The 23276-nt window shown below is 51.4% G+C and overlaps 2 protein-coding genes across 2 annotated transcripts in view; both read right to left on the reverse strand.

Moving 5' to 3' along the window:
• GLB1 (galactosidase beta 1) overlaps positions 1–21932 on the reverse strand; it is an 86098-nt gene extending 64166 nt beyond the window's left edge. The window contains exons 1-2 of the mRNA XM_058657148.1: positions 21763–21932; positions 4243–4412 (exon numbers count right to left, since the gene is read on the reverse strand). Coding sequence (XP_058513131.1) covers positions 4243–4412; positions 21763–21840 — 248 coding nt within the window. The 5' untranslated portion in view covers positions 21841–21932. The remainder of the gene's footprint in view (positions 1–4242; positions 4413–21762) is intronic.
• TMPPE (transmembrane protein with metallophosphoesterase domain) lies at positions 17512–20326 on the reverse strand. Its single transcript, XM_004588245.2, has one exon. It carries the CDS (start codon positions 19706–19708, stop codon positions 18359–18361), a length of 1350 nt encoding a protein of 449 aa, XP_004588302.2. The 5' UTR covers positions 19709–20326; the 3' UTR covers positions 17512–18358.
• Positions 21933–23276: the final 1344 nt, after the last annotated feature.

Consider the following 23276-nt stretch of genomic DNA (forward strand, 5'->3'; position numbering starts at 1 on the left):
AGAGTCAGTCTGAGACATGACTGCTCCGCTTCTGATCTAGCTTTCTGTGAGTGTGCCTGGGAAGCTCCCTGCTTATGGCCTGGGAAAGCAGCAAAGAATGTCCGGGTCCTTGGGCCCCTGCACCTATGTGAGAGACCTAAACAAACAATAAATAAACACATCTGGCTTTGGCCTGGCCCAGCCCTGGCTGTTCTGGGATATCTGGAGACTGAACCAGCAGAAGGCATATCTCTCTGTCTCTTTTTCTCTGTCTCTCTGCCTTTCAAATAAATAGGCAAATAAGCAAATCTTTCTTTTTATTTTTTTAAAGAATTATTTATTTTATTACAAAGTCAGATATACAGAGAGGAGAGACAGAGAGGAAGATCTTCCATCCGATGATTCACTCCCCAAGTGAGCCGCAACGGGCCGGTGCGCGCCAATCTGATGCCGGGAACCAGGACCCTCTTCCGGGTCTCCCACGCGGGTGCAGGGTCCCAATGCATTGGGCTGTCCTCAACTGCTTTCCCAGGCCACAAGCAGGGAGCTGGATGGGAAGTGGAGCTGCCGGGATTAGAACCGGCGCCCATATGGGATCCCGGTGCATTCAAGGCGAGGACTTTGGCGAGGACTTTAGCTGTTAGGCCATGCCGCCAGGCCCAAGCAAATCTTTCTTACAAACGACAAATAACCCAGAGTCTGGAAACAAACCTAAAGGATGCTTGTATTACTTCCTGGTGACTCTGGAGGGTTGTCCAAGAGGCCCATTGAGTTTCTCCTCCATCTTTGGGGAAACCACTTTGTTTGGCTTCCCTGTTTGCTATTGGTTAGGAGAAAGACTCCATGGGTAAATGTATAGCCCTTGGGCCTGGAAAGGCTAGTAACTGTTACTGCCATTAGAGCTGACAACACCAAAGATTACAGTTTGCCTGTCTTTTACAACTGTGGGCAATCTTGTCCTCAAAACCCAATTCACCCAGCACGCCTTTCCTGGCTTCCTCCGCAAGCCTCTCTCCCATAGAAGATCCTTCCCTTGCACTCCACCACCTGCCAAGGTCCTCTGGCAAGGAGTCAGGACACATTTCCCACTCACGCTCACCACACAGTTATGGGATGGGCTGCTCCGTAGGAGGCAAGGGGGGTCAGCTTAGGGAGGCAGAATTCCCAGGAGGTTTTCTGAACCCAGGACACAGTGATCTTCCTGCTGGCGGCTGTCACAGTGGGCTAAGCAAGGCCAAGCAAATTTGATGCAGTCTCCAGTTCAATGACCCACAAAGATGCCCATTTAATGCTTAAATTTCAAAAGGGAATTATTGGGGCTGGCACAACGGCTCAACAGGCTAATTCTTCACCTGCAAGTGGTGGTTCGTGTCCCGGCTGCTCCACTTTCCATCCAGTTCCTTGTTTATGGTCAGAGAAAGCAGTGGTGGAAGAAGGCCCAAGGCCTTAGGACCCTGCACCCACAGGGAAGACCCAGAAGGGCTTCTGATTGTCTCAGGTCTGGCCACTGTCGCATTTGGGGAGTGAGCCAACGATGGAAGATCATTCTGTCTTTGCTTTTCTCTGTAAAACTGTCTTTCCAATAAAAATAAATAAATCTTAAAAAAAAAAAAAACAAGAAATATCTTTGAGCATAGAGCATACAGCAACACACTAGCCTGTTTACTGAAAGTTTTTTTTTAAAGATTTTATTGTTAGTGAAAGGCAGAGTTGCAGAGAGGAAGAGACAGGAAGACAAGTCTTCTATCTGCTGGTTCACTCCCCAAACAGCTGCCTTGACCAGAACTAAGCTGATCCGAAGTCAGGAGCCGGGTGCTGCTGCTGGGTCTCCACATGGGTGTGGGGACCCAAGGACTTGGACCATTCTCTGCTGCTTTCCCAGACCATAATCAGGGAGCTGGATCGGAAGTAGAACAGCTGGGACATGAACTAGTGCCCATGTGGGAGGCCGGCGCTAAAAGGTGGAAGGATCAGTCTGCTATGCCAGCATGCCAGCTCCTACTAAGGCAGTCGTTACAGAAGCAGGTGTTTGCAACAGTGGGTAAGATACCACCAAGAGCCCGGTTTGGGTCCTGGCTTCTCTGCTTCTGATCCAGCTTCCTGTTAATGTAGACCCCGGGAGGTAGAAGGCTTGGGTCCCTGTCACCCTTGTGGAACAGCTGGATGGAGTTCCACATTCCTGGGCCTAGCCTGGTCCAACCCTGGCTATTGGAATTTGGGAATAAACCAGCAGATGTAAGATCTCTTTAGCTCTCTCAAATTTAAAAAAATAATAATTTTTATAGAAGTTGTGTGAATATATATAAAGGGGTGGGGGGCTGGTGCGATGGCTCACTTAGCTAAGTCTCCCGTTGCTACCTCCAGGATCTCATTTAAGTGCCAGTTTGGGTCCCAGCTGTTCCCTTCCCCATCAGCTCCATGTTTGCAGCCTGGGAAGGCAGCACAGGATGGTTCAAATCCTTGAGACCCAAAAGAAGCTCCTGGCTTCGGATCAGCTCAGTTTCAGCTGTGGCCATTGGGTGAGTGACCTGGAAGATGGAAAATTTTTCTGTCTCTCCTTCTCTCTGCAAGTCTGCCTCTCCCATGAAAATAATGTATCTTCCTGCTTGTGGCTTGGGCAAGTAGTCGAGGACGGCCCAAAGCCTTGGGACCCTGCACCCGCGTGGGAGACCTGAAAGAAGCTCCTGGCTCCTGGTTTCTGATCAACAAAGCTCCAGCCGCCGAGGCGGCCACTTGGGGAGTGAATTAGCAGACAGAAGATCTTCCTCTCTGTCTCTCCTCCTCTCTGTATATTTGACTTTCCAATAACAATAAATAAATCTTTAAAAATAAATAAATAACTGAACTTGAGCTGTGGTTATGCAACAAGGTGGAGGAATCCACCATGGTGGGAGGGTTTGGGGAGGGGTGGGAGAACCCAAGTATCTATGTAACTGTGTCACATAATACAATGTAATTAATGAAGTTAAATAATAAATAATTAAAAAAATAAATAAACAGATCTTATTAACACTTTAAACAGTGTAAACTTTAAAAAAGCAAAACAAATCTGAACTACAGATGTGCGAATTTCTATTCTATAAAATCACTATGGCTGTATAAGGATTGAGAAAAATGAAAATTGTTAACAAAACAACAGTATAGTTATTTTTTAAGATAATGTTTTAAAATGTTAATTTATCGATTTATTTTAAAACAAAAAGACCTTAGTTTAGTGGGAATGCCGATAACAGCTAGGAACAATAAAGATTATTTGAAAGGTGGAAGAACAGAGAGACGAGCCAAACCTGGAGCCAGGATTCCATCCTGGTCTCCCATGCACCTGACAGGGACCCAAGCTTTTGAGCCATGACCTTCTGCCTTCCTTATCAAGAAAAAGTTGAGCAGGCAGGACTCACACTGGTGCTCTAGGATGGGCTGCAGCGTCAAAAATGGCAGCTTACCCGCTATTCTATAATGCCAGCTCCCTGCAAAATAACTCTCAATAAAAGCAAGAAAACCTCCTCCAATGACTTCTGGCCCATGGTTTTGTCAGGAGTAGCAGCAGGAGGGAACCAGCTGGGCCTCCCAGCAGCCCGTGCATGCTGCAGCAGTGGGGCATGCAAGGGAGCCTCGGAGGTCCCCAGGCTGGTCCTTCTCCCGCCATGACCTTGGCATTCAGGGGAACTCGAGGGAGAAACCCATCACATGTGACTTTGGGTTCCTGCTGCCAGTGGCCTGAGAGCGTGTCAGGAGTGGGGTTCCCCTGAACTTGTCTATCTCAGGGATCTGCTTCTGAGTTTCCCATCTTTCTTTCCGAAACACTATCAACAATCCCCATCAGCACTGAAGAAACCAGATGGGCCGGCAGCCCGGGTTCTCTAACCCCGCAGGCCAAGCCACTAAGTCGGGTCTCTGGGAGCTGCCCAACGCTCCCAAGAACCTGGGGAAGCTCTGCCTGCCTACAAACACCATGACTGACCCTTGGCCCAAGGGAGGACACGGGTAAACCTCATTTCCTCCAGCTCTCCCCGGGAGCCGTGAAACCTGTTCTGACTGCCTTGCACCTGCCGTGTTCAGCTGCACTCTTCCTTTTGCCTTCTGAGCAGATGTATCCTGATTTCCCACAACTGGGAGAAAGGGCCAAGTCAGGCTCCTGACAAGCCCCACCCCAGGGGTCACCCAGGACAAGCGCCCATTTCTTAGGGGGAGGCCACAGCCCTCTCTCTGTGCTGGTGTCCAGGCCCAGGGCAGTGGGGAGTGGGGAGACACCAGCCCACTTACGTCTGGATAGCGTTCAGCCCGGCCATCTTCATCTTCAGCAGCCGGTCCTTCCAGTAGAAGCGGGGTATGCGGAAGTAGTGGATGCTCCCCGAGACATAGCGGAAGGGCTGGCCGTCCTTGAGGAAGCAGTCCCGATTGTAGTCGATCTTGAACACCCTCTGGGGAGCATCCTGTGGGGCAAGCGGGGGACCGCTGTGAGAATCTGCAGACCCTCTGACAGTGGCAGCTGACTCTCTAAGCTATCCTGCTCAGCGGGCTCAGGAAGTTGTCAGGTTCGGCTTCTGGGCATCCAACCAATCACGGTTAAGCCAAGTCCTCACCCTCCCCCTGTACCCAGGACCCACGTGCAGGGCTCAGCTCCCGCTCCAGAGTGCTGCTTATGGGGTCTGGAGACAAGCCCGCATGCGTGTGCGTGCACACATGTGGGCTTCCTCAACGCTGTGACATGCCTGAGTACGGATGTGCCACAGTGTTCACCAAGAACCATTAAGAAAATTCTAATGAGCCAGTGTCATGCCACGGTGGGTGAAACCACCACCTGCTAGGCCAGCATTTCTCACAGCTGCTGGCTCTTGGAATCCCCATCACTTCTAATCCAGCACCCAGCTAATGCACCTGTTCAAAGCAGCTTGAGAACCGCCCAGGTGCGTGAGACCCTGCACCCCTGTGGGAGACCTGGGACGAAGGTTCCAGCTCTTGGGTTTTCTCTGGCTCAGTCCTGGCCATGACACCCATCAGAGCGGTGAGCCGGCAGATGGAAAATCTTTCTGTCTCCCTCCCACTCTCTGTAACTCTGCTTTTCAAATAAATAAAATAAATCTTTTGTAAAAAAATAATAATAATAATAAGAGGAAGAAACTTCTCAGTGTAAAATACAGAGCACAAGGATCTGAAGCTGTACAACTCCAATCCAGGGGTTGTTCTGGGTCCTGACGTGGCCTGGCCAAGTTCTCTCTCAGACTCTACAAGGGCTCGATCACCAGGAAGCTGGATTAGGGTCCCTCTAAGGAAACACTTAACAGATTGTTGAGCTGTGACCCAGTTTGTGAGCAAGGAACTCAACGTGGGTGGTGACTGGCGCCACTTCAAAGAATGAGGAAATGTCGGAGCACACTGTGCGTGGTGAGGCATCATCCTAGGAGAGGGCCAGAGGCAGGTTATGCTGCCTGTGGCCCATGCCATGTGTCCGAGCTCAAATCTGACTCCTGCTGCAGATGACAGCATCCTGCTGGCAGGCAGCAATGCTGGCTCAAGTGACTGGGCTCCTCTGGCCCATGGGAGACACCTGGGTTGATTCTTGGTTCTGGATTTGGCTGTGTTCCAGTCCTGGTCATTTCAGAGTATATGTGTATTGATTAAAATGTAAGGTGTATTTCTAGCAGTCAAATCAAAATGTCAGAAGCATTGTTCTGGGGGCCACCGGAACAAGAATGCTAAGATTTGGAAGGGAAGACCTCAATGGGGCTAAGAGGCTGAGAGGAACACTACCCCACTGCCCTCTGGTGGGTGGAAAAGGCAGCACCAGCTCACAAGAGTCAACAGGGGCAGGGAGGTAGACCAGGAGGTAGGCATTGTGGCCTGATGGGTTAGGCTGTGTCTCCAATGCTGGCATCCCATATGGGCACCAGCTCGAGTCGTCGCCAATTCACTTGCAGTCCAGCACAATGCTAATGTGCCTGGGAAAGTAGCACGAAATGGTCCGTCCAAGAGATTGGGCCCTTGAACTCAACCTGGGAGACCCAGATAACCTTGCAGGCTCCTAGCTTCAGCCTGGCCCATTTCCAGCTATTGCAGCCATATGGGGAGTGAACACATGGATGGAAGACCTCTTTCTCCCGGTAACTCTGCCTTTCAAATCAATCAATCTTTAAAAGCAACCATCTCTGCAGTATCCTCAGCTTGGTAAGGTTCCTTGGAAACGTTGTTTAGATGTCCCACCCTGGTGTACATTACAGCAGTTGCACAATCCAAGGCAGCTATGGGGCTTGAAGCCTCACTGGAAGTAACTCTGAGAGATGTCCTGGATCCAACTCAGAGCCCAATGCACAGGTGCATCCAGAGACCCTCCCAGATGTGGGCTGGGCTTCAGTAAAACCAATCAATGATTTCAAAATAATTTTCAAAAAGGCATGCACTGGTTTACGATCGCTGTATAGATAAGGTTCTCTTTCCACTCAAAGACAGAGACTCATACAAACACAAAAGCTCTTTCTTACACTTGGTGATTTTGAAAACACCCTCCCAGTGTGGATAGGATTCAGTGTCATATGAGCTCAGTGTTGGTCCATGGATGGCTAGAAAGGGAAGCAAGCTTCTTCAGACAAAGCTGGGCAAGGGAAAGGTGTTTGGAATTCACATTATCTAGGCTGGGAGAGGAGAAGGGTTGCTAAGAAATGAGAAGGGAGACAGCAGCCTCTGACCTGTGTCCCATGCCAAGCCAGGCGCCAACTCTGCCTTCAGACACCCTCCAAGCCCAGCACGAATGTGCAACCACCCCTCCTGCAAATGCTACCATGTACCTACTGCCCACTGAGTGGTCAGAGCGAGGAACCACACAGCGGTAGCCACAACCACAGGGGGCTTCCGTCTGGCACAGAAGAGACCTGGGTTAGCCCAGTGAGGTCTACGTGGTAACACAAGGGGCAGGACAGAATGTTGGAGCCAAAACAAACAGTGCAGCGGGGGCCAATGCTATGACGTATAAGGTTAAGCCATCGCATCCCCTATGAGGGCTGGTTCAAGTCCCGATTGCTCCACTGCCAACACCAGCTCCCTGCTGGTGTTCCTGGGACAGCAGCAGCAGATAACCCAAGTGCTTGGGCCCCTGCATGCATGTGGGAGACCCAGAAGAAGCTCCCAATTGCTAGCTCCAACCTGGTACAGCCCTGGCTGAAACAGTCATTTTGGGAGTGAAACAGTCAATGGAAGACTTTCTCTGTGTGTAACTCTGCCTTTGAAGTAAGTTTTTCTTTCTTTCTTTCTTTCTTTCTTTCTTTCTTTCTTTCTTTCTTTTTCTTTCTTTCTTTCTTCCTTTCTTTCTTTCTCTTTCTTTCTTTCTTTCTTTCTCTTTCTTTCTTCTCTTCTCTTCTCTTTCCTTTCTCTCTCTCTCTCTCTCTCTCTCTCTCTCTCTCTCTCTCTCTCTCTCTCTGTAAGAAACAGCAGGTGTATGCAAGTGAGGCCAAGTTTCCGGAAGACAAACTGTGCTCCTCAACCTTAGCCGCCCATCAGAGCCATATGCAGAAGCTTCAAACACAGCATCACTGACAGTTAGCAATGTGAACTGGCCTGGAGCAGGGCCTGCAGAGCCCAGATGAGGACATAAGCAGCTGGCACTGAGAGCTCCAGGATCTAGAATGAGTAAAAACCATCCCAGAGGAGGCAGACACAGTTGGGGATGAGGGCGGGGAGGACTGGCACAGCAGGCAGAAACCGCAGGTCCACACAGTCCTGCAGAAGCCCAGGAGCCACGCAGGCCCGGCGGGGATAAGCCCAGAGCTTTCAAGCCATGGAGAACAGGGGAGTGACAAACCTTAACATATTCACTGGCAGGGGTAGGCACTTTGCCTTCCGTCATCCCATGGGAAGAACAGAACAGCAAGAAAAGTGCACCAAACTCACTTTTCTAACAAACCCACCCTGTGAGAATGGACCCGCTCCAAGATGCACCTGTAACTCGTTCAGGAGGGCAGAGCCCACCTGACTTAGCTCCTAACTGGACCCACCACCCAGGCGTGCTGCTCAGGAACTACATTTCCAATGTGTGCTCTTGGGGGAGCCCATCCTAAGCACAGCATCTGTAGGGCGTGGGGGCAGGCACTGCCTGGGAAGGAATGATAGAACCAGCTTGGATAACGGTGGTGCTCTATAGCTGGGTTCAGCTTTTGCAAGAAGCACGTATAACTATGTGCTAAAAATCATCAGAGGCACTTAAGATGTGTGCATTTTATTGGATACAAAATTAACCTTGAGAGGAAAAAAGTGATAGACAAACACCAGCCTCTAGTTAATAATATGTGTGCCAAAGAACTTGGGGGCAAGCACTGACGCCTGCAATTAACTGTATCCAAACAATGGATACACAGGTGCAGGGATGGCTTGACAGTAACAGCTTAATGGGAGAATCAGGATTGTAGACACGCCGTGCCGGCGCAAAGCCAGGAACTTCCACTGGATCTCCTATGAACGTGCAGGGCCCCAAGCCCTGGGCCATCTTCCACTGCTTTCCCAGATTGTAAGAAGCAAGGATCTGGATTGGAAGTGAAGCAGCTGGGACTCAAACCAGTGACAACACTAGGATGCCAACACTGCAGGCAAAATGGCTTAACTTATGATGGCACGGTGCAGGCCCCTAATTCTAAAACATTTCAACTGGAATTCAGAGTTTATATTGGTGCAAAAAAAATTAAATCAATGCAGCTTTTTTCTTAACACGCACTTCCACGAAATTTTTAAATAGCAGACTGATGGAATTGTAACTCCTTATGAAGAGTTGTGACACTATGGGAAAAATCTATTGGAGGGTGGAAAATCAGGGGAGGGGAATCCCAGACTATACAAAATTGTACTATAAATTTCAAAAATAAAAATAAAAAAATCACATGTGTGTGTGCACATAAGCACACAGACACACAGGCATGGTGAACTATTCTGCAGGTTTTGAGAGTATCAGCATACCTGCCACTGTCCAAAGTGAAGGTAGGGCAGGGCTTTACATTTTTGTTTTTAAAGATTTACTTATTTATTTACTTGAAAGGCAGCCACAGAGGGAGACAAAACAGGACAGAGAGAGAGAGAGCGATTTCCCATTCACTGTTCACTCTGCAAATGGCTGCAGCAACCAATGCTGGGGCTAGCTGAAACAGAGAGCCAGGAATGCCATCTGATCTGTGGGGGGGGGCAGAGGTCCAGGTTACTTGGGCCATCCTCTGCTGCTTTCCCAGGCCATGAGCAGGGAGCTGGATGGGAAGCAGAGCAGCTGGGACCTAGCTTACACAGCTGCGTGTCAACACTAGCCCCAAAAAGTACTGCTAAAATCATCCCCCCATCGGCTGCAGCTCTGAGCACACACTTGCACAACCTCAGTACACTTGGTGTGGAAGGGGGTCTCCATTCAAACTCACACCGACTGCTTCTGTGAAACTTGCCGGGCCCAGAAGTCCAGGAGTGCTGGGAGTCGGCATCCCAGGTCAAGGGGCGGCAGAGCAGGTGGACAGCTACAGTTTCCTGTGTCCCCGGCAGACAACCCTGCACGTTGAGAAGGCTGTGCTGCGCGGTGGCAACTACCCCACACACCTCAGCAGGCTCCTCCTCTCCTCCCACCTGTCCCCTGTTCCTGTGCTCCGAACGGGCTTTCCAAACTACCTGCTCCTAGAGGAGCTTCCAGAGGAACCCACCTCAAGACAACTGGTACCAGGAAAGGCAGGTGTGACCCTGTTCCTCATTTTCTCCTCGGAGGAGCTGGGGCACACTGGGGGATGGGATGGGAGGACGGGATATAAATGCCCTCCCAGGCTCCCTTAAGCTGGACCAAAAAGAACCCCCCAACACACAAGAAGAGGAGCTGTTAGCTCTCCCCTGGGCAGAGGCAGGGAGGCACTAATTATAGACTGACTGGCTTCTGTCAATAGATCTGGGAGCTTTGACTTGGGAGAACCACTCACTCCAGGCTTCTGTGGCAATGTTTAAAGGGACCACATGTCCCGCCAGAAAAGGCAGGCCCAGGATCTAACCGTGAGGGCACTCTATGAAGGAAAATGTAAGGCTGCAGAGGGGGCAGTTGGCACGATGTCCACTCAAGACTGCCAGATCACCACTGTGCTAAAAGGCAATGCCCGTAATGGCTGGCATGAGATTGAATGCAGAAACGGGGGACCCTTGAGCCAGCACCTGCTGCCTCGCAGCAGGATGCTGACATCCAAGGAGGGGTGGGGACACAAACCCGGGCACTGGGCCCCAAGAGAGGGAAATACACAAATGGTGTCAGAGAACCGCCCCCCTATACTCCCCAGGAAGGCTCTGAGAAGTCCCTCTGCAGTGCCACTGCCCTATCACCCTGGAGAAGCTAGTGTGGTGTTCGCCGTAGGGCTGGTGGGATCGTGTGACCATCAGAAGCAGGTGGACACCAGTCCCATGAGCAACAAGGCAGTTGGTAGTGACCTTGGAGCTGCTGTTAAGCCACAGCACTCTCTTGGGCGGAGGGGACCGGGGAATCATTTTGAAAGGGAGCTGCCAGGCATATTTAACAAGAAGGGAAAAATATCAAGAATTCACAAGCACAACACGCTGATGTCAGCCAATGCAAGAGAAGAATCATGAGGCATCATCCTGCCCTAAGCTTGGGGCCTCTTCTCAGACTGACCCACTGGACTCAGAGGAGGTTGGGAGGAGGGAGCCCCTAGAGGAAGGGCCTGGCAATGCCACCCCAAGGACACAAGATAGTATTCCTGCTGTCTTTCTCCATCGCAACTTGGGGTACCTGTGTCTGAAGGGGTTCTCTCGGGCCTTCCGAGGCTTGTTGGAGAGTTTGAGCAGAACTTGTTTGGTCCCAGGCACCTGTACACTACCCCTCTCCCCTAACACTTGTAGGGAGGCAAAAGGATAAGGCAGCCTTAGTTCAAGCCCTCCTCCCCACAGTGCATCCGAAGAGCCACCGTGCCTTCCCTGTGGTTGTTTATCTGGTCCTGTGTGCAAACAGAGGTGACCTGACCAGTGGCCAGCAGAACCTTCACCCTGAGGAGGAACCACTGGGAAACAAATGGAGGTTCTAGAACTGCCCAGTCCTCCTGGAATCACAGATGGCAGTGTGACTGCATTCTTTAACACCTTTCCCATTGCATCTCCACTCATACTGCCCCTGCAATAAACAGCTAGATCGGGCTGGGCATTTGGCCTATCATTAAGACTCCGGTTGGGGGCCCAGCATGATAGCCTAGTGGCTAAAGTCTTTGCATGTGTCAGGATCTCATATAGGCGTCAGCTTGTATCCCAGCTGCTTCACTTCCCTTCCAGCTCCATGCTTGTGGCCTGGGAAAGCAATAAAGAATGGCCCAAAGCCTTGGGGTCCCGCACCTGTATGGGAGACCCAGAAGAAGTTCCTGTCTCCCGGCTTTGGATCGGCTCCGCTCTGGCCTTCGCAGCCATTTGCGGAGTAAATCAGAGGATGGAAGATCTCTCATTCTGTAAACTGTCTTTCAAATAGAAATATATAAACCTTAAAAAAAAAAAAAACAGAGAGAAGAGTGCTTTCATTTCACACATGCAGGGGTGTGGCGGTCTTGGTGCAAGAAATGTATGAGGTCCCAGCTAACTCCCCAAAAGGAATCCAAAGGTAGCGGAGGGGCACATCTTCTCAGGGCCTCCCCCACGCACATCACAAGGGAGTGACACAGCAGGACAAACCAGGGCACCCCCTGGCAACAGATTCACACAAGGATGATTTTTCTACAGTGATTTATTTGGTCTGGATTACTTCAGTGGCAAACAAACATTAGGAAAAAAACAAATACTAAGCATGACACAGTATCGACATCATCAGGTAATTCAAGTTTCCCTACCTTAAAGACAACGTAAGATTTGCAATTATTGGTACACACGGCTGGCCTAAAGTAAGTGGAGCTCCTTGAGGTCCCAGGTACCAGGCCACCTGGTCTGCAAAGACGCTGCCTGCAGAACTCTCATAGTGACTCCGGCAAGCCCCTGCTCAAGGCCCCTCCCTCCCCAGCACCAGCACCAGCACCCGACACACCCCTCCACCTCACCCCGGAGACCTAAATGCCCAGGGACGGCTTCACATGAGCCCGTTGGCTCCAGGTGGCAAGATATAATCCCCGTCACCTGCTAACCCCTTAGAGTGCCTGGGATTCAGCCACACCTCTATTTCAGATCCAGCGTCCTGCTAAGGCACAGCCCGGGAGGCAGTGGGGATGGCACCAGGGCTGCCAACCCGTGTGGGAGATCCTAGTTGGATTCAGGGATTGAGGCTGGCAGCCTGGCCAACTGTGGCTGTGGCAGGGAGAAGATGGAGCAGCGAGCCACAAGACAGAAGTGGTACGTGCGTGCTCTGTGCCTTTCAGAGAGAGTGAGGGAGGGAACGGTGTCCCTGCACCACGGGGTCTCAGCCCCTTCACGAAGACTCTGCCTGGGACGACACGGAGCAACATTTCAGGTGACTGCAGATCACACTGCCCAGGCGGGAGAGCGGAGGAGATTGCAAGCAAGCACGGCCAGCAGGGCAGACAACGGGGTGCCTGTGGGTGACCTGCCTTCACAGAAGTCATTCTGTCCTCACCTCAGAGAATCTGAGGGCAGCATATTAAAATGACAGAGAGGACATCACATTGGCAGCACAAAACACAAGTTTGTAAGAGAATACCAGGAGCAGTTTCACGCTAAGAATCAAATACCTGGAAGCATACCGATCACTTCCGGAAGCATGCAAGATGGAAAGAAACATACACGTGAACAGCACACTAAGAGTGACAGAACTGATCATCAAAGACCTCAAAGAAAAATGCAGGATAAAAAGGCACCTCTTTGGAAGCCTATCAGCATGCTTGTTTTTAAATTTGTTTTTTATTTTTATTGGAAAGACAGATTTATAGAAGGAAGAAGAGACAGAAAGAGCATCCATCCGCTGGCTCACTCCCCAAGTAGCCACAATGGCCAGAGCTGAGCCTAACCGAAGCCAGGAACTACTTCTGAGTCTCCCACACGGGTGCAGGGTCCCAAGGCTTTGGACCATCTTCTACAGCTTTCCCAGGACACAAGCAGGGAGCTGGATGGGAAGTGGAGCAGCTGGGACTCAACCCAGCTCCCACATGAAATCCTGGCATATGCAAGGATGATCCAGTCACTACGCCACCATGATGGGCCCAACATTTTTTTTTTAATGATTTATTTATTTGAAGACAAAGTAGCAGAGACAAGGAGGGAGAGACAAGAAAAGAGAGAAACCTTACATCTGCTACTTCACTCCCCCAAAGAGCGCAATATCTAGAGCTGGGCAGATCTGAAGCCAGGATTCTTCCTGGCCTCCCAAGGGGTGCAGTGACCCAAGGACGTGAGCTATTCTCTGCTGCTTTCCCAGGGTATTAGCAGGAAGCGGGACCAGAAGTGGAGAAGCCAGAACTCAACCTGGCACCTGTAGAGGCTGGTGGAGTTGCAGGCAGCAGTTTCACCAACCACATCACAGCACTAATGCCTCCTATCAACAACAATTCTCCTGAAATCCTTAAAAAAAAAATTAAACAGGAGGGTACACTTCCAAATTCACTCTTTGAAACCAATGTTATTCTAACATGAAAGCCAGACAAAGCCACTATGTGATTAGTACGACCCCACATCTGATGCAAAAACCCTCAACAAGACACTAGCAAACAGAACTGAACAACTGTACATCATGACCAGGTGTGATTTATTCCTGGAATGCAACAAATGGTCCACCATATGAAATTCCATCAATGCAACAGATCACAGTCACAAGATGAAAGGCAAAAACTGACCCGGCGCTGGCCTAGTAGCTAAATCCTCACATTGCAACCGCCAGGACCCTATACGGGCACTAGTTCATGTTCGCCTTCTGGTTGCTCCACTTCCCATCCAGCTCCCTGCTTGTGGTCTGGGAAAGCAGCAGAGGATGGCTCAAGCTCTTGGGCCCCTGCACCCATCTGGAAGACCCAGAAGAAGCTCCTGGCTCCTTGCTTCAGTCTGGCCCAACCTTGGCCATTGTGACCTAGCGGATGGAAGATCTCTCTGTCTCTCCCTCTCTATGTGTAACTCTGCCTTTCAAATAAATAACGAACTTTTCCCATAAGACCAGAAACAAGGCAAAGATACCCACTTGCATCTTTCTATTCACAAATATTAGAAATCCTAGTCAGAACAACTAGGCAAGCAAGAAATAACAAATTTTCACCACGGAGAGGAAGAAGTGTCTCACGTTTGCAGATGGCAGAATTTTATATGCGGAAACCCTAAGTATTCCACAAACATTTTGAGAAATGATCCATGAATCCAGCAATTATATCTTGAGTTCACATCCAGTATACAAATCACACAACCCAAAAGACAGAATCAAATCGGGCACACAAATCTACACACACAAATCTGTTGCATTTCCACCCATGAACAATGAACAATCCTCAAAGGAAAATCTTTTAAAATTCTACTTACGAAAAAAACAGCAGAAAGAATAAAACACTTGGCCTAGCAGTTGGGACACTCATATAAATCATTAAGTGACTGCTGACAAAGGTGCCAACACTACTGAGATGTGCTGGAAAAACTGGGTGTCCACCTTCAGAAGAATGAAGTTGGCCCCTTCTCTTCCACCGTATGCCAGAAGCAGCTCCAAGTTACAAAGTAACTCAAAGTGGACTAAAGACCTAAACACAAAACCCAAGAAAACATGGAGGAACCTTGTATGACAATGAATTTTGCAAGGATTTCTTAGATAGAATACCAGAAGCAAAGATGACAAAAGCAAAAATAGACAAGTGGGGCATGTCACACTTAAAATCTTTTATGCATCAAAGTACATACGCAACAGAATAAAAAGCAATCTACAGAATTGTTTTAAAGTTCATAAATTAGATATAACTAATAAGAGGCTAGTGTTCAGAATATATAAGGAATGTCTACACCTCAATGGAAAAATCAAATAACCTGGTTTTTTGCTTTTTTTTTTTTAAAGATTTATTTATTTTTATTACAAAGTCAGATATACAGAGAGGAGAGACAGAGAGGAAGATCTTCCGTCCGATGATTCACTCCCCAAGTGAGCCGCAACGGCCGGTGCTGCGCCGATCCGAAGCTGGGAACCTCTTCCAGGTCTCCCACACGGGTGCAGGGTCCCAAAGCTTTGGGCCGTCCTCTCCTGCTTTCCCAGGCCACAAGCAGGGAGCTGGATGGGAAGTGGAGCTGCCGGGATTAGAACCGGCGCCCATATGGGATCCTGGTGCGTTCAAGGAGAGGACTTTAGCCGCTAGGCCACGCCGCCGGGCCCAAATAACCTGGTTTTAAAGCGTGGAAAGGACTTAAGAAGGAATTTCCACAAAGATGGTATATATAGATAGCCAATAAATACATGAAAAAATGCTCAACCGAAGGAGTCATACGAGAAATGCCTATCAAAACCATACTCTTGAAGACAGCCACAATTAAAAAAAAATACAAGTGTGGGCAAGGGTGTGGAGACACTGGAACACTTCTATCCTGCTGGTGCGACTGGGCCCTGGTATAGATGCTCAGGGGAACAGGGCGGGAGCAGTTCTGCAAACAGCCAAAACCACAACTACCACCGGACCCAGCCCACTGACTTCTGAGTGTTTCCAAAGGAACTGAAAGGCTCTGGACGGCAGGTGCACATCCCCGCCTTCCTAACAGTGATATTCATAGTAGCCAAGAGATGGAAGCAGCCCAGAAGCCCAGGAGTGAATGGATCAACAGATGGTGACGGATCCAGGTACGCAAAACCAAGTCCAGCCTTACCAAGAAGAGAAACACACTCACGCCCTGCTGGTGCACGAACCACAAGGACAGGAGGCTCGGTGAGACAAGCCAGTCGTCCGAAGCAAAAGCTGTCTGAGCCCACTTCAAGGGGGTGTCCCAAGTGGTCGGACTCAGGAACTGAGAGGGTGGAAAGGGGGAGCTGTTGGCTGGGTACAGCTTCAGATGTGTGCAGGATGAAAACTTTGGACATCTATTTCACAGCAGTGATACAGACAGACCGAACGGTGCTGCAATTCACACTTGAAAACATTAACATGCCAAGCATGTGTTTTTCCTTTTTAAGCTGCACCAAGACAGGCACAATTGAGATAATCAGGGGCAAAAATAAGACCTAAGCACATAGTAAATTGCATTTGAATCCAAAAAGAAAAAAAAAAAAGACAAATGCATGAGGCAGGAACAAGTGAGACAGAATGGCAGAATGATCCCAGCTGCTGAGGCTGTGCGACGGGCACGTCAGAAATACTGCTCTCCCTACACAGAGAACGTTTGCAAGTTTCTGTTCCTACAGAGCCTAAGACAAGCTAAACAAAATGCAACCGAGAGGGTGGACAGGCGGATGAGCTGGAGGACAGCAGAGACAATCTCTTGAGTTTTGGTAAGAATAATTATGAAACCAACGAAGTTCTGGCTGATTTCTTGTAACCTGTGGCGTGTGAGACTACAGAGCAGAAATGAAATGGAAAGGATGAAGCTTTTACCAAATTCTCCAGCCATACAGAAATAAAACAAGCAAGTTCGATGGGCTAAGAACACCAAACAGAACAAAGGGCCCCATGTCCGGACAGTAGTGGAGAGCTGTCTGCTGGGAAACTGTCCATCAAGGCAGGTTGTGTGAGCAAGGTTCCCTCCCGCTCCCAAAGGACAGTCCAGCAACGAATTCAGGCTGGACAAAAGGACTGCGAGAGCCCAAGACAATGGCATCAAGAGGAAGGGACCAAGACGCAAGCTACAAAAAGGCCTTGAGGAGAGCCAACTGCATCCACCTTGGGGTACTGAAGAGGACTCAGACTCAAGAAATCGTTGCAGAAAGGTGGAAGTGAAATGGCACTACCTCACTGCAGAGGAACTAACCACCGCCCAAAACAACACCGGGTGATGAAGAAGTGACAAAGCTTTGAAGGGAAGCCTCCCTAGCCAGGCGACTGCAGACAGAGCAGGGCCTGGAGAAAGGAGCCAGAGGCCGGCCACCTGGGCGGGGTTCTTCAGCCCCCTGCCCCCTCAAACCTGCAAAACGTGTTAAGAGAAAGGCTCTCCATCCCATTCCTTGCCCTGAAATTCTACAGGAGGGGGAACAATTAGAAAGCTCCCAAGATCTGAACTCCAAGACACTCCCCAAATACCGCACTGCGCACACCCGGCTGCCTGGAACAAGAAGTGGTGGGGCCTTGGCAGCGTGGCCTAGTGGCTAAGGTCCTTGCCTTGATCCCATATGGCCGCTGGTTCTAATCCCGGCAGCTCCACTTCCTCTCTGTCTCTCCTCCTCTCAGTATATCTGACTTTGTAATAAAAATAAAATAAATCTTTAAAAAATAAAAAAAAAAAGAGGTGGTGGACTGCAGGTTCAGAAGACCACGGCCAACTCTTCCAGGCCGGGGTACTGACACAGGCAGAGCGAGGCCACTCTCCGGAGCAGCTGCTGGTGTGCTAATACGGCTGCCCCTGCAGTGGGAATGAGGGTTCCCCACAAGGTCCTTTCACAAGCCCCAGTGTGGTATGAGCAAGGCTTAGGACCGTCTTGAGGAAGTTGCACTACTGATACCCACCTTAAGGCTAATGGTGTATGACGGGCAAGGGCTGGGATGACAAGGTTCAGCTCCCTTTAGACTAGGCTCATTGAGGTCAGCAGGTGTCAAGCACCAACAGGAAGGACACCCCCACCTTGCACAGCTGGCCCTAGGCAGGAAGCTTGCAAAGTTCCACCTCGGGCACAGATCACTGCCAGTCTCCATGGCTGGACAGTCAACCTCTGCTTCCAACAGAAAGCCAGACCTCAACCTGAGAAGGGGTGGGAGAGGGGGGACTCCAGTTTCCTGATCCTTTTTCAAACACGCTGGATGTCCTGCACTCCGGGTTCTGCTCTGCGCACCTGTGTGTAAACAGAATCAGCCTCAACTGCATGTGAATCCCTGGCTCACCTGTAACCCATCCAATTACTTAGTCAACAGGCTGTGGGAAGACCTCACGGGAGCAGACAGACTGACCTCTGGCTCCCACACCTCCTAGTCCCTCATCAGGCTACCTGTGCCCTTCCTCGCCTGGCCTCAGCTTCCTCACCTCAAAGCAGGGAAAAGCAGCTAGTCCCCAATTATCCAACTCAAGCAGTGTTGCACGAAAAGGCAGTGGGGTGGCCAAAGCTCTCTGTGGCTCCCTGAAGTCCACCTGGCTGTGTCCTCACTGGCATCCACTCCGAGAAGCAAAGAGCTGATCAAAGGGTTGAAGCAGCCTGAACCTGCTAGGTGACCTCACCCCCAATCGCTGAGTCAGGTGTATGTCCGCATGGCTGACTGCAGAGCTGGCTGGGAGGGGCTGGAGGGATCAGGCAGATGAACCACTGGGAAGAAGGGTAGGTAGACAGCCAGGGCTGGGGTGCCAGGGCAGGACCAGCTCAGGGAGTCTGCTGTAAGATGAACTCTGTGATCTCTGCTCGGCTGCCCAACCTCATGGGTATCCCATAGTGGCCTGTTCCCGGGCTAACATACACAAAGGTAGCTGGCGTCACTTGGTACAGACCTACAAAGAACGGGTTAAGGAGATAGGCCAGCACATTCAAGGGGAAGATCTGCCCAGCATGTGTGTGCCCGGACAGGATCAGGTTAATATCTGGCCGCTCCTGGAGGGCCCTCTTGGCTGCCAGGGGCTGGTGAGCCAGTAAGATAGTGGTGTGGTCTGGGCTGCAGCCCTCCAGGGCCTTGTGCAGATCCATGCCGTGGTCGGAGTAGTGCAGGATATCCGCTTCGATATCATCCACGCCGGCCAAGCAAACCCAGTCTTGTCCTGCTCCACCCTCCCCAGCAGGGTAGGTTCCGATGGCTGAGATCCTCACATGTTCATTATGCAGGGGCCTTACGTGCAGGGCTCCCAGCACAGCAAACCAGTTGCTGACGTCCAGCGTGTAGTAATCATGGTTGCCCGTGACGAAGTAGGTGCCGAGGCGGGAACGGAGCTGGCCCAGGGGAGCCACTGCCGCCCGCAGGGCAGAGGCTTCCGAGTCGGACAGGTCACCCACGATCACCGTGACGTCAGGCTGCAGCCTGTTCACCATGTGCACAAACATCTCCATCTTGGTCCTGCCCACCGTGGGGCCCAGGTGGATGTCCGAAAGGAGCACCATCTTGAGGTTGTTCATGGAGGCAGGCAGCGAAGGCATGGGCAACTCCACGGTTCTCACAGCCGGTGGCTGGGCAGCGTTTAGAAGCCCGACTATGCTGAGCACAGCAGTGACTGTCACGGCCAGCACGGGCCTGAGTGCCAGCTTCCTCATCTTGTCTGGGCTGCTCTGGACCCGGCCGTGGTGCCAGGCCAGGAGCTGGTAGGCCTGCTCCACGCCGCTGAAGATGACAAGGAAGAACAGCATGAAGATGTACGCGCCCAGGCAGGAGTAGGCAGCCAGGGACAAAGGATGCGGCTCCTCAGCCACCAGGAACAACATGGTGAAGAAGCTGGAATGAGTCAGGCCCAGGAACACCATCACAGTCAGCTTCCAAAGCCGGAAACAGGTGGAGCCCGCACCCGGGAACGAACCGAGACTGCTCACTAAGCTACGCCAGATATACAGAGAGCCAACGAGCAGCAACGAGTTAGCAAACAGGACGAGCTGCAGGCGGAAGAGCCTCCGCCAGGCCTTGAACTCCAGGTTGTGTGCCAGAAAGGCGCGGGAGATGACCATGGATATGAAGACAATGACAGCAGCCAAGCCCACCTTGGCGCCCAGTGACACCTGCCTGAAGATCATCATTGCCTCCGTTCTGTGGAGATCTCCCCCGCCAGATGGGCTTAGAAAGGACAGTGGCCGTGGACAGGCTTCCGGGTCAACTCCGCCTGCAACCAGGAACCGGTGTCAGCTTTGTGGGATGGTAGGCCGAATTCTTGTTCCCCATTCAAAAACCGGGAAGCCACCTGCACCTACCCCACCCACGCGGCAGTCAGCAGCTACACTTCATTAAGATACAACACCACAGGGGTGTGGTGTAATGGGCAGCTGTCATTTCTTTCCTTACAGCTTTTCTGTCTGCTTCAAGTCTTTCCGTAAGAACCATGAACTTCTCTTAGGAGCAAAAAAAAGTTAGCTACATCAGCGGTTCTCAAAGACTGGGCCACGGAGGCCCTTAAAGCGGGGCCACCTCCTCAAACTTATTATCATGATTGTAATAAGCCCTTACTGCCTTTTCATCCTCACCCTCCCGTGAACATAAAGTGGAAAGTTCCAGAGGTTATGGGACATGTGATATGACAACAGACTGGAAGCAAAGTCCCTTTGAAAGCCCAACCATCTCCCACAAGGACAGACATGAAAGAGGTTTGCAACAAAGGAAAAAAATGCCCAACACTTCACCCTAAAATTGCGGAAGTACTGTTATTATTATTATTTTTTTTTTTTTACAAAATCTATTATTCACACATATTGTTTCCTCCCCCACCACTCATTATTTTTAAATTTGCTCCCGATTTCTAGGGTAAACAACTGCTGTGCTAAGCAAGTGGAAACAACAAAATCAAGGCACGCAGGCCCTCACAGACACCTGACCCAGGAGCTCGGGGAGATGCCACTCCTTCTGGGTGGGCCTCAGGTACCGCAAGCCGCTGCACACCACTAGGTCTGCCCATCACCCAGACAGCTGCCCGGCCACCTGCTCTTCCTCCTCCTCTACGTCTTCTCTCTCTACCAGGCATTCGCCCCTTAGACACTGGCTCAGATCTGTCCCTCTGAACTGTTCCCCAGTTCCACCTTCCCCAGTGATTCTGGCAAGTGGCTCTGCCTTGGCCTCCTCCATGGCTCCTGGACAAGTAAACTTGAGTCTAAAAACAAAACAAAAACTGGGTGGCAAAGCAGCAGTAGATATGCAAGCTGAGGTGACTTTCCCCAAAATGAAATAATCACTTTTCAAGAAGCTGTTGTTCTCAACTCATCTTGAGTTTTGGACAGGCGCTGAGCGCGTGCCCCAGAAGAAAACCTTTTTACTTATTTTACATATATATATATATTTTTTTACCCAAGGGTGCAATTCAGAGGTCCTGTGTGGGCTCAAATTCCACCTCTGGGCTCACCTGAACACATGGGAGTGGTGGGAGGGGATGCCAAAGGCGGCTTGCTCAAGACTGGTCACAGGGGCACAGCGGAGCCTGACCACTGTCTGCTTCCTCTCCTTCCCCAAGCGAGACACCAAGCTCCCCGGCAGGGCACTCCACGAGCGTGAGCGTGGCGACGCGGACCAACACCAGCACCCACCTGCAACCCGGCCTCTGCCACCTGCCACCCCTAAAAGGGAAAAGCCGGCGCCGGAGAACAGGTGGAGGGGCGTTGCGTGCGCGCGCGGAGAGGGGGCGGGTGGTTCGCTAAGGGAGCTCCCTTCCAAAACAATCAAGCGACGTTCCCGCCACGGGGGCCTCTCCAACCCCATATTTTGTTCTTTTATCTGGAGCTCTGCGCGCACAGCGAACTGAACAGGAACAGGACACACACAACCCCACTTCCATCCACTCATAAGAAGTCGCGCGAGTCCTTGCCCGAAAACCCAGCCAGGACAAATTCAGGCGCACGTCTTCCGCCTCACACAGCGACGCCCAAAGGGGGCGGCCTGAGCGGGAAGCACCCGCGCCTGAGCGCCCAGGAAGGACGCACCTCGCGCCCCGCACCGACAGGAGGGCCAGCCCGGTGACCTCCGGCCCAGAGGGTCTCGGGCTGCCCACCCGCGGGACAGCAGCCCCCGCCAGACCCCGCGTGGGCCTGTCCCCCAGCAGGCCGTGCCCCAGGCCGCTCAGCCCGTGCACGGGACCTCCCCACGGACTTACGCCCAAGGCTCGCGGGGAGCTCAGCAGCAGCGGCGGCGCCAGAAGCAGGCAGAGGATGCGCACCGGAACCCCCAGCATGACCGCCCTCCGGCCTCCCGGGTGCGCACTGGGCGCTCGGGCCGGCTGCGCCGCCGCACTGGACTGGAGAACCCGGCGCCCAGGCCCGCCTCTCTCTCGCCCGCTCCGCCTCTGGCTCCGCCCCGGGGCACCGCGGGGCCCTTAGGGGCCGCGTGACTTGAGGCTAGGGTTGTGTGGCTGTGGCTGGGGAGAGCAGCGGGCGTGTCCCGAGGCGTCGTCACTGTCAGCGGTTTGAGGACGCGCCCCCGAGGGCTGGCCTCCGGCTGAAGCTCAGCTTGCTTCTTCGACATCCCGAAGCTAAACCCAGGGGCACCCTCAGCATGCGTGGGTGCAACCGCGCTGTCCGTTCCGAAAACCTCCAACCTGGAGTTGCGGCGTGTTCCGGAATCTCATCGTTATCAGCATCACCTGCTAAGAGTTGGAAACGCAGCTTTTGTTCTCTCTCCCCCGCCCAAGTAACGTCAGAGCTGTGGTTCCAAGATCTGCTTGAGCACCGCTGCTTAGGGTTACTCCTGAGTTTCTCAGCTCTGACGAAATCTCTCCAGTGCCAGCCCCGGGGTCTGCGGAAGGTTTGTTTTCTAGCCATTTCCAGACTGTTATCCTGAAATCTCTATGAATATCTCACCTTTCTCTCATATCCCGCATTTCAACTTGAATCAAAACATGGTTTCAGGAGGCCAGCACGTGACTTAACAGGCTAATCTTATGTCTGTGGTGCCGATAGCCTTATGTGGGTGCTGGTTCGTGTCCCAGCTGCTCCACTTCCCATCCAGCTCCCTGTTTATGGCCTGTTAAGGTAGTGAAGGGTGGCCCAAAGCAGTAGGACCCTGCACCCACATTGGTGATCCCTAAAAAGCTCCTGGCTTCTGATTGGCTCAATTCCCGCTGTTGCAGCCACTTGGGGAGCGAACCAGTGGATGGAAGGTGACTCTGCTCTGTCTCTCCTCTTTGTAAATCTACCTTTCAAATGAAAACAAATAAATGGCTAAAGCTTGCCCAGAGAAGGTTCAAGGTTACTTCAAAAAGTCTAGGGGTTAAGATGCTGAAGTACCTCAGGGTCATTGGCAGCTCTGGGTCCCGACTCCAGCTTCCTGTTAATGCAGACACTGGCAGGCAGTGGGTTATAGCTCATGTGGTTGGGTCCCTGGCACCCATTTGAGGGACCTGGATAGAGTTCTTGGCTTGTGACTTTGACCTGACATAGCTCTAGTTGTTGCGGGCTCCTGGGAAGTGAACCAATTGTCTGTCTGTCCTTAATCTGTTCCTCAAATTGTTGAAAAGAAGTAAAAGTTTCTTGGAAAGTGAAAGAAATTTGCTTTCATCTGTGCAAAATGTTTCGAGATGTATGTGTGGTGTGTGCAGAATGCCCGTTTCCAGTAAACATGTTGAAGACACCCCCCCTCTGCCCACCCCACCACCCCCCCGTCAGAGGCGCT

This window comes from Ochotona princeps, chromosome 30, assembly GCF_030435755.1.
Source record: "Ochotona princeps isolate mOchPri1 chromosome 30, mOchPri1.hap1, whole genome shotgun sequence".
NCBI lineage: Eukaryota > Metazoa > Chordata > Mammalia > Lagomorpha > Ochotonidae > Ochotona > Ochotona princeps.